General features: G+C 35.7%; 1 protein-coding gene across 1 annotated transcript in view; it reads left to right on the top strand.

Moving 5' to 3' along the window:
- GFRA4 (GDNF family receptor alpha 4) overlaps positions 1–12,383 on the top strand; it is a 368,472-nt gene that overhangs the window by 253,687 nt on the left and 102,402 nt on the right. Inside the window, exon 2 of the mRNA XM_033953199.1 lies at positions 1,147–1,425. Within this exon, the coding sequence (XP_033809090.1) occupies positions 1,147–1,425 (279 nt within the window). The remainder of the gene's footprint in view (positions 1–1,146; positions 1,426–12,383) is intronic.

Genomic DNA, 12,383 nt, shown 5'->3' with positions numbered 1-12,383 from the left:
TATAACCTGCAAGTGTTCTTTTGCAATCTAAGCATGAGCATTTATACCAGCTCTGTGGTCTGCAAAGTAGTGTTCAAGCCAGGCTGGAAGACTTGAACATCGAGGCCAAAAGAATTGCCAGAATGGATTCTCTCTGCCACATGACTGGGCTAGAGACTCCGTTCTGTGAATTCAAATAACAGACATGAGGAAAGCCATGTAATAATCAATTAGGATTTATTAACAGTGTTCCTATTGTCTGAGAAGAGCAAGCCATCACAATTTCAGTGCTCTTCAAAGGGAGAAAGCGAGGACAAACAGATTTATACCCTATGTGACATCATTTGTAATAATTATCATGCTTTAGAATACAATGGCACAGTTGATCACATGACTTCTTTTCCAAAAATGCCTTACGTCAATGTTACATTTAAATTCTTAATTTTAATGTTATCTATTCTGTTAAGTTTTTAAACCCAGCAGGTGGCAGTGTTTCACTATTTCTTTCTAAATCACTTTTGATCTCTGACCTTCTCAGACATCAATAATGTCAGTAAAAAGCCTACGTCTTGACATCTACATCCTGGCATCTGTATGACCTCCCAATTAGCATTATAAGGAACAGATTCTCTCTTTAAAAACCCCAAGTTTCCTGTTCCTCTGAGAACCTTATGAACAATGGTATATATATATGACTATGTCTTAAGAATCACAAAATCAACCTTCTGAACTTCTGTAGCATAGCTAGAATACAGAAACAGCAGTTTAGACAAGGAATGCCAATCTGTGAGCTTAATCTTTTAATTACAAAGTCTCAAGGCTGAGTTTCTAAATTTTAATGTATAGGTACTGTGTTTTAATTTATGCACTTAATTTTGATTTATTCACAATCTCAGTTTTCATATCATCGGTGACAACTGTCACACCTGTAAATTCCAGGAAATCTTCAAGAGTAGATGCACATATGGTAGTTTATGCTAGTATGCTATAAAAAAACAGAGGCAGAAACTTTGCTTTATAGACAAGGCTTCAAATCCTAAATTTAGGCACCTTCTTACAGAATTACCACAAAAATTATAAGTTCCTTTGAAAATTCACCTGAATATTACTTCTGTAATCCATTTTCTGCGCTCTACTATAAATTCCTCTCTGTGTTTTCTCTTCCAGAAGATCTGGTTACAGCTGTAGGATCAGGCAGAGACTGTCTTCAGGCAGGGGAGTCATGCACCAGCGACCCCAGCTGCAGCTCAAAGTTCCGAACCCTCAGACAATGCATTGCAGGCAACGGTGCCAACAAACTGGGGCCTGATGCAAAAAGCCAATGCAGGAACACAGTGACTGCTCTTCTATCCAGCCAATTGTACGGCTGCAAGTGTAAACGCGGCATGAAGAAAGAGAAGCACTGCCTTAGCATTTACTGGAGCATACATCACACGTTGATGGAAGGTTGGTCAGAATAAGTAGTCTCCTTCTAAGACTGTTTTTGGGCATATTTTTGTTGTTTTTTTAAAGTAAAATTCAGGTATCTGGAAATGCATGGAGCAAACAATTTTTTTCCTAGATAGCATTTTTCTCAACTGTTAGCGATATTTGCATTTGAACATAATTTCATATTATTTGGTATGCCAGAATTGGAAGCCTTTTTTTAAATATCTGATTTTCTTTTTTTTATATATAACTTCTTATTTTTAACACATTTCAAATTATACAATCACATCAACAATGTAACTAAAGAAATATTGAAAAATCTGAATTCCAACAGAAAACACAGGAAAAATATCTGATTTTCCTCCTTTAAAAATGAAATATAAAGGTTACTCTCAAATAGTCCATAGTCTGTTATTAAGACATGGGGGAAGCCTCTGCTTGCCCTGGATCAGTAGCATGGAATGTTGCTACTCTTTTTGGCCAGGTACTAGTGGCCTGGATTGGCCACCGTGAGAACAGGCTACTGGGGTGACCTAATAAGGCTATTCTTATGTCACTCTATCACTGCATGCCTCTAATGATGTATCACATATGGCATGATTCCAGACCTGCAGTGTTGAAGGAAATTGTGGTAGATACCAGTGTGTATGTATATATAATAGATAAATATATAGTGAGGTCAATATTCAGTTGCAGGGCTGCCGTCTAACTAAGCTCTCGTGTACTGTATAACTCTAAATAGATTTTTATCCTATTTGCCCAATAAGTGGCATAGTAAAGAAAGAAGCTGCTTATGGTAAAGGGCACCATTTGTCCCCCACTCCCCTCCAGCTATGGGAGGTCTCTTAACTGCACTTCCTCCTCCCCCCTCCCCTGATGCATCTTAAATGCTTTTGTGGGAGTAAGCAGAGACTCCTACCCGCTGTATGCGCCAGCTCGAGCTTTCCCTCTGACATGACTTCCTGGTCCCGCGAACAAGAAATTATGTCAGAGGAAGGGCTCAGGGCCAGTGTTAGCAGTGGGTAGGAGTTCCTGTTCGCTGGCAGTGATGAATAGAAGGATTTAAGAGGTACCGAGGATGGGGTTTGCAGTTAAGAGACACACAGCCCATCTCCGGGGGAGGGGCGAGAGGAAAGATGCCAGGAATCTTCAGCTAACAGGATTTGGGGTTCCTCGCTAACCACATCACTGCTGTGCTGCTGCTGGGTGGCACTCCTGCTAAGACAGCACCTGAGGCATTCTGCCCGCCACACCTGCCCTTACTATGCTACTATTGTCTATGCCTATTGTCAATTAAGTTGTGTTTTGTAATTCTATTTTTTGGGATTGTAAACTTTTTAAGTATTGGCTGTTAGTTACAAGGTACTACAGATTGTTAGACAAACATATTGCAATCTGCCGAGAGTCTTCTATAGTATAGAATGACGGGACAAATTTGTCCCCATCCCTCCAGGAACTCAATTCCCCACTCTGTCCTAGCAAGTTTTGTCGCTGTCCCTGTCCATGCCCCATTCCTATAAGCTCTGCCTTAACCGCATAAACCTTGAACACTTATGATTTTAAAGTGTTTAAGGCTTGTGCAGATGAAGATGGAGCTTGCAGGGATGAGGCAGGGACAAGAAAAGACCTTGCTGGGATGGGACGGAAAAATGAGTTCCGCTAAGAGGGGGAAAAATTTGTCCCTGTGTCATTCTCTATTCTATAGGTCAAGCAGAATAAAAGTGACAATATTGAATTACATTGTTAAAACCAGATGGATGACATATGCTCAGTAGCAAATTTTGCAGAAGAACACGTCAAGGGCAATTCCATAAAATGATGCCTAAAGATAGGCACCAAGGGCTAGATTGTGTAAATGACATCTATCTTCAGGTGTGGTTTAGATATCCAGCTGAGCGCAATTCTATAATGCATAGACACACTTTAGAGAATCGCGCTCATTGCCACTCAGCGAGTCTAGACGCATTTTACAAAATCGCCTTTTACATATCACATAGACATCCATATAAAGTCTATGACGTTATCACGTCTCATTGTTATGATGTCATTAGAATGGCAATTTTATGCTGTTTTTCGTTAAAACTGTATGTATGCAGTGAAATGCTGGCACCACTATTATTTTGTTGTTGTTTTTTTATTTACTACTTCTCTTCAGTGATAGGGAGGAATGGGGGATGCAAACCAGCAATGTCAGGGTGCTAAGGCTGTAGCTCTAACCACCACACACTCAGCTATTAAAGCACATGTGAATTGTAAAACTAGGTCTTTTGGGCTCTAGTTAGGTGCAACTTAGATGGACATGACTTAGGCGTCCCTTAGGCATGCTTGAGGCATCTTTTTGTAGCTGAACAGGGCTTTTATTTTGGGGCTAAAGAGGACTCCAGGTTGATTTTAAGCTCAAAATATGGTTAATAATGCATTATTTAAGCAAAGCACATGAAAGAAATATATATATTGTATATTAAACCTTCTATTTCATAATGCATTACTTAAACAAAGCACATAAAAATATTTATATACTAAATCTTCTATTTTGGGGGGTAAAGAGGACTCCGGGTTGATTTTTAAGCTCAAAAGATCTTTAATAATGCATAATAACGGTGTCAGGTCATAAGCGCGCCAGGACAAAGGCGCGCGCAGACAACTGAGCGCAACGCGGAGGCGCACGCTGAAGAAAATGACTGTTTTAAAGGGCTCCAACGGGGGGGTGGGAGAGGAACCCCCCCACACTTTACTTTATACAGATCATGCCACGTTGTGGGGACGTTGTGGGGGGTTTTGGGGGTTGTAACCCCCCACATTTTACTGAAAACTTCACTTTTTCCCTAAAAAACAGGGAAACAGTTAAGTTTCCAGTATAATGAGGGCGGTCACAACCCCCCAAACCCCCCACAATGCCGCCGTGATCTGTATTAAGTAAAGTGGAGGGGTTCCCCAACAAAACCCCCCGTCAGAGCCCCTAAAAACACTCTTTTTCTTCGGCGCGCACTTCCATCTTGCGCTCAGTTGTCGGCGTGCGCCTTTGTCTTCGGTGGTTTTGTCTATGAACCATAATAATGCAAGCAAAGCATATGAAAAAATATATATAAATTGCATACTAAACCTTATTTCAAACAGGTTAAGAATATTAAAAGAAATACACTAATCACACAATGGCTGCAGTTCAGAGCAAGTGGACTTGACTGATGCACAATCTTGACATCATTGTGACATCATCAATATGCACCTAGATGGCAGAATGCCGCTAAAAAAAAATAGAAATATGTGCTGGGGTATCTGACCATACTTGAGACTTGAACCCATGACAGAAGCAGTGTCTTTAACTAGTGAGCCACATATACTTTCTTTTAGGCAGAGGTTCTTTGCAAGGTGATATGATATGTTAGAAGATCCTAGACATAGGGGCGTGGCTTACCGCGCACACAAATGGACGTGTGATCGCGGCGCTCCTCTCAACTAGGCAACGGATAATTAAAAATTTTCCCCTTTGAGCTGATTTCGGCGGAAAAATCAATGCCGACGGTGATGATGAAACTTATATACTTATCAACAGAGGCAATTTGATAATACTTTCTCCGCCGATACTGAAGAAAGGCCTGAGGGGAAGGAGACAAAAAGGGCTGTTGTTACTTTTACCGGCTTTTCTCTGTGCTGGTGCGGCACGGCAGTGAGGGCAGGCTGTTGAAATATTGAACTGGCCAACGGCAAAAAAGGGAAAAGGAAAATTTCTCCCTTCAAACCGATCTCGGTAAGAAACTGGTGCTAGAGCTGTGGCGGTTTGGTGCAGCCCTCCTCTGCCGGCGCTGAGACGGAGCCCTGGGGGTGGGGAGCCAAGGATATCAGTTACTCCTTTGCCGGTTTCTCTTTGTGCTGTGAAGAGTGACATCGAAAGCAAGATACTGTACAGAGTGGCAGGCAAGAATATATCCCAGGGATAGCTGTGAAGAAGTAGAATTGGCAAAAAGAGGAGAATCAGGGGAAGTGCAGGAACATGGCAAGCACCAGACAAAACAAAAATGAAGTTGGTATGTCGGCGAAAAGACAGAAGCAGGATCAAATTACACCAAGTAAGGTCCCGCTCCCTGCTGAAGAGTCGGATGTGCTGAGTAAAACCGAAGTTATGGAAGAACTAAGACAGATAAAACAAATGCTTAAAGAGACTGTGAGTAATATGGCTGAAATGAAGGAAGAAATACTAAATATCCACAGACAGATGGAAATAAATAATAAAAGAACAACTGACTTAGAAACTAAAATGGAGGCTTTAGAATGTGAAGGAAATAGATGTAAAAATGACAGTTTGGAACTGATTCAATTAAAAAATCAGCTGGAAGATTATGAAAACCGAGGAAGAAGAAAGAATATAAAGCTTTTTGGAATGCAGGAAAATCTGGAAGGGAAAAATGCCATACAATTTTTAGAAAATCTAATTCCCAAAATACTACAATTGGATTTCAAACAACCATTAGAAATAGAAAGAGCGCACAGGATCCCAGTAAGAAATAAGGAAAACCAAGGCAGACCAAGACCATTAATATTTAAAATGCTAAGATACCAGCAAGCAATAGAAATCTTAAACGCTGCCAAGAAAGACAAAAATTTAAATTACAAAGGATCCAAAATATGGTTTTTGCCGGATTTTGCTAAAAACACAGCAAATAAAAGAAAGAGATTCTTAGACTTGAGACCTCAACTAAAAGAAAAGGGATATAAATACGGATTATATTACCCAGCAAAAATGAGGGTATCTTCTGGAGATAAATCTTTGTATTTTGAAGATCCAGAAAAGCTAAAAACCTTTCTTTCAAAATCAGAACCTATGTCATTTTAACATAATGGAAGTTGAAATGATCATAAAATAACAATACTGGTTTTGATGACATTGTGAAAAAAAAAATTTTAATATAAAACTGTGAGACTTTGGAATACTGAAGAAAGAAGAATATGAAATAAAGAACAGGAAATAAAATGAACTAAAGAAAAAGACAATAAAAAATATAAAAGAAGAAATAGATAAGAAAGACAGACTGGAAACTTAAGAGACTAAACTTAGAAGAGTAAAATATGGATGGCTGGAGTAAAGAGTGATCAGAAAGAAATAAAAACTTGAATAAAAAATAAAAGCAGAAAAAAAAAAAAAAAAGAAGAATGCACCAGATAAAAATAAAAATTTGGTAAAAGAAGAATGCAAAAAGGAAAAAAAAAGTATATTAAAAACTTTTAAAGAAATATATGAAGATATGTATATTTGTTTTTAGATATTAAAAGGATGATAAGAATTGATGGAATATAATGTACAAGATATAGGAAAAATAACATTACTATATTAAATATATGTTTATGATAGAATTTTATGATATAAACTAAAATATTGGGGAAATATAAATTAAAGATTGATGAGTGGATAAAGATACATTAATGAAATGTTAGGAGTAAAATATGATTAAAGATATCAAAGGTTAATATAGATAGATAGAAAATATAATTATTTCAAAAATAGTAAAAAAAAAGATTTTATGTTTAAAAAGAAGATATACTAAGATACACTGTGAAAGATTAATGAACTTATTTTAAGAAATGATAAAGGGGATATTAGTTAAATGTTTGTTGCCTAGAGGGGAGGGGGATGTTCGGGTTGCTGTTCCAATGTGTGTCCTTAAGCAGTCATTATATTGGGTGGGAAAGGGAGGGAAAAAGATGGGATATACTAGAATGATTAAAGAAAAGGTTAATAAGGGATTGGATACTTTAGGGGTAAAAATGTGTGTCATTGAGAAAATTTTTTGGATTTTAAATATGAAGGAAGAAAGGAAAAAGATTACGATGATAAGTTTTAAAATATATAATGTCTTTTAAGATATATTCTATTAATGTCAATGGCCTGAATCATGTAATCAAAAGGAAAAAGGTATTAGCATTTTTAAAAAAGCAAAACGCGGATGTTTACTGTCTGCAGGAGACCCATCTTAATATAAAGGAATCACAGAAACTAACGGATGGGTGGGTAAAGGAATGTTTTTTTGCTCCAGCAGAGGGTAAAAAAGCAGGGGTAGCAATTCTTATAAATAAAAAATGTATGGCCAATTTTAAGGTAATAAATTCAGATCCACATGGAAGATGGATACATATTGATATAAGTATGGGAAATAATGCCCTGACGTTGTTTAATATATATGCCCCTAATTCGAATCAATCAGAATTTTTTAAAAAGTTACAGAGTATGTTGTTACCACTGGCTGCTTCTAATTTAGTGGTGGCTGGAGATTTTAATGCTGTAATGGATCCATTATTGGATAAAAAACCAGGTAAAAGCATAAAATCTTTAGGTTTAGATAATTTGGCTCAATCATGTGATTTGAAGGATATATGGCGTATTCTTCATTTTAATGATCAGGAATTTTCATTTTGTTCACAGGTGCATAAATCATTTTCAAGAATAGATTATATTTTTGTTTCAACAAATAAGGTGCAACAGGTGATTAAAGCTTCCATAGATCCTATTATTATTTCGGATCATGCGGGAGTATGGATAGAATTACAATTGGATCAATTGGAGAAGGGTAGACCTCTTTGGAGATTTGATAATGCATTGCTTGTGGATGACAAATTTTTGGAAAATTTTAAAACACAAATTAATGATTTCTTTCAAATGAATTTAGTGGAGGATACATCTATTGAGAATGTATGGGATGCATTTAAAGCAACTATGAGGGGTAATATTATATCATACTCAGCTTTTATTAGGAAACAGACTAAAATGCAATATATAGAATTAGAAAAAGAAATTAAAATATTAGAAGCTAAATTGGTAAGTAAATGGGAAAATGAGGTATTGCAAGCTCTTTTGAAAGCAAAAGGTAAATATAATGAATTAACTTCAAAAATGATAAGAAGAGATTTGTTTTCCAAACAAGCAATGTATTATGGAAGTTCTAATAAGGCGGGAAGATTATTGGCAAATTATCTTAAAGCAAAAAAAAGAAGAACTAATATAAATGGGATAAAAGATGATAATGGTATAATAACAAATCAAACAAATATAATTTTAAAACAATTTCTAAAATTTTATAAAGACCTGTATTCTTCCGAGCCTTGTTTGGAGAGACAAAAAGATGGTAAAAAATTTTTAGATTCTATTAATGGACCTAAGATTCCTGATCATATAAAACAGAGTTTAGATGAACCTATATCATTAAAAGAATTAGAAACAGCATTGAGATCTCTTAGAGTTGGATCCGCTCCAGGTGGTGATGGTTATACTGTAGAATTTTATAAAACATTTCAAAATGTCCTATCCCCATATTTACTAAATTTATATCAGACACAACTTATAAAAGGTGATATTAAAGGTACTATGGCAGAATCAATAATAATTGTTTTGCCTAAGCCAAATAAAGATCCTACTTTGGTTTCAAACTACAGGCCTATATCTTTAATAAATGTGGATAATAAACTTTTGGCGAAAATTTTGGCTTTGAGATTAGCCAAAGCTCTCCCATATATTATAGACATGCATCAGACGGGTTTCGTTGCTAAAAGACATTCCTCTAATAACTCTAGATTATTGTTTCATATGTTAAATTTATCAAAAAAAATGGATGAACCGGCTTTTACAGTTTCCTTGGATGCAGAAAAAGCGTTTGATAGGGTAGAATGGAATTTTATGTATCAGGCTTTAGAATGGTTTGGTATAGGTTCTGGATTTATACAAATGGTAAAAACTTTGTATAGCTTCCCGATTGCAAGATTAAATATTAATAATATGATATCTGATGGTTTTCAATTGCAGAGGGGAGTTAGGCAAGGTTGTCCTTTATCTCCTTTGTTATTTGATGTTGTATTAGAACCCTTATTGTTAGCAATAAAGCAAGCAAGGGGGATACAGGGTATACCATATTCCGATATGGAATATAAAATTTCAGCTTATGCGGATGATATTTTACTATATTTGAGGAATCCAGAGTCTACCTTATCTTCTCTATTGGAATTAATTGATATATTTGGCAAATTTTCAGGTTATAAAATTAATTGGAATAAATCTGAAATTATACCTTTAAATGTTCATTGTGTAAAAGGACTATTTGACGCTTTTCCGTTCATATGGAAAGAAGAAGGATTTAAATATCTTGGCATTCAAGTTAAAAATACAATTGAAGATACCGTAAAAGAGAATGAAAAAATTGTATTAAAAAAAGTTACGGAGTTGTGCGAGCAATGGAACCCTTTACATATTTCTTGGTGGGGGAGAATTCAAACTATCAAAATGATGATGTTGCCTGTAGTTTGTTACCAAATGAGTATGATACCTATTTATTTTCAGGGGTCCTTTTATAAAAAGCTTAATAGCATTTTAACGAAATTTCTTTGGCTTGGTAAAACACCTAGAATAGCTTTAGTAACTTTACAAAAAACAATTAAGGAGGGAGGGGTAAATTTTCCAAATTTTTATAGGTACCATCAAGCCTATATTCTATGTCAGGGTATGTATTGGATCCTCCCAGAACTTATAGATAATGCACCAGATTGGTTGTATTTGGAATGGCGCCTTATGTTTCCCCTAAATTTAGTTCATCTTCCAAGTATTAACATGCCTAGAAGATACAGAGAAAATAAGATATTAATGGATACTTGGAAAACGTTGAGGTTTATAAGTAAATTAACACCTATCCCAATAAACAAATCAACTAATCAATCTCTATGGATAAACTCCAAGATCAAAATTGGCGGAGCTCAAATCCTTTGGAAGAACTGGATTATTGCAGGCATTAGATCTCTAGATGATGTTATTTCAGAAGGTAAACTGCTGGAATTTTCACAATTGCAAGATAGATTTGGTCTTAGTAAAACACAAAGTTTTAAATGGTTGCAATTGAAGCAGGCCATTCAGGTTGGGTTCCCTGAATGGAAAACATTGAATAATCAATATAGTTTAAAGTTCTTATGTTTTCAAGCAGACTTCCTAGGACATCAAGCCGCATTGTGGTATAAATTAATATCTGGATATTTGAATAAAAAACCAAAAAATGGTCTAAGAGATATTTGGAGCATTGAGATTAAGCATCAAATTAATGCATCTCAATGGCCACTAATTTGGTCTTGGAGAATGAGATGTACAGTGTCAGCATCTATGAGACAAACTTGGTTCTTTTTATTACATAGAGCTTTTTGGACCCCTACACGTTTACAAAAATTAGATAGCTCAAAGTCCAATAAATGCTGGCACTGTAATCTGGAACCAGGGACGTTAGATCACTTACTGTATCATTGTCCCTATATTAAAAGTTTTTGGAATGCAATTTGGCCACAAATTAATAAATTGATGGAAAATCATATAGCAATATCATATGATACAGTGTTATTTGGAATGATGATGAGAAAAAAAAGTCAAATTTCACCAGAAAATAACAAGCTTTTAATAATCATGACAGGGGTTGCCATTCAGCATATAACTAACAATTGGAAGAATTATAATAACCTAAATTATACATTTTGGTGGAATACAATATGTCATATATTCAAAATGGAAAGAGCAATAGCAATACAAAGAGGGACATATACTAAATTTATAAAAATATGGGGGCCATTGACAAAATATTGCAATGAATAAATAGTAAGATTTCTCTTCTTCTTTTCTTCTTTTCAATATCTTCTTTGAGACACACATGAAGGGGAGGGTAGTGAAAATAATTATTACATAATATGATATAATATGATATACAATAAGTAATGTATGATTGAAAAGTACTAGAAGGGTGGGGGGAGGGAGAGGGGATATAAAAATATATTTAAAATATGATGTATTAGATATAAAAGTGATATTGTGTATTTATCAATTGTATTTAATATTTTGTACACTTTATGTAAAATTTGAAAATGAATAAAAATTATAAATCGGAAAAAAAAGAAGATCCTAGACATCTCAGAGTAAAAATAGGTAGAGTACAAATGTAAATGGCAAAGTCCACAATCCACATTCTCTTATGAGAGCAAAAAGAAGCTGTTAAGGTATTGTGGGAGTTATGTGGATTTGAACCCATGACCTTAGGACCATAGAAACAGCGTCTTTAACCAAAGAGCTACAAGTGTTTCCTTTTAATAATAATAATAATTTATTTCTTATATACCGCCAAAGCCATAGTAGTTCGAGGCGGTTTACAATAAAGAAGGGCTGGACAATCAGCAAAAATTGGTACAATCAGCGAAAGAAGATGCAATTAAGAGGGCTGGACAATTAGCGCATATTGGGACAGGATATAGGTACAATATAGGTAGGGGTGCCTGTCAACTGGCATATCTGAAACCCCAAAAATAAAGCATTGAATGTAAGAATTATTGAGGATACTGAATGTTTACAAGAACGATTGACAGTATCTCACTACTGACTGCAGTATATACTGTCATTCTTTAGTAGCATTCTGGCATGTTCACTTGCTCTGAACTACAAGCCATTCTCTATGAGTAGTGTATTTCTTTTAATGTTCTTAACCTGTTGGAAATGAGGTTTAGTATGCAATCTATATATTTTTTCACATGCTTTGCTTCAGTAATAAATATATTTTGCTATTAGTAGTAAAGAGGAGACCTCTTTAGGCTAAAACAATAGTAGGTGAAGTATGCAATATATATATTTTTTTCATGTGCTTTGTTTAAGTGATACATTATTAAGCATATTTTGAGCTTAATATCAACCTGGAGTCCTCTAAAACCCAAAAATAAAAGTCCCATTCACCTATAAATGGATGCTTAACTGCCGCCTAACTTACGCCTAAGTCATATCCACCTAACTAGCATCTACCTAACGCCCAGCTCAAGCTCAAAAGTAGACCTGGTTTTGCAACGCCTACATTTTAGGCATTAGGTAGATGCGTTCGGGCATTGAGCAGCATACAATTCTGTAAATGGACGTCCAGATTGAAGCTACACCCACATCATACCTACACCTCGGCCACGCCTATTTTTTAGGCGCAGCTTTTTGC

Source organism: Geotrypetes seraphini, chromosome 1 (assembly GCF_902459505.1).
Source record: "Geotrypetes seraphini chromosome 1, aGeoSer1.1, whole genome shotgun sequence".
Classification (NCBI taxonomy): Eukaryota; Metazoa; Chordata; class Amphibia; order Gymnophiona; family Dermophiidae; genus Geotrypetes; species Geotrypetes seraphini.
This window is presented reverse-complemented; position numbering and strand designations above follow the sequence as displayed.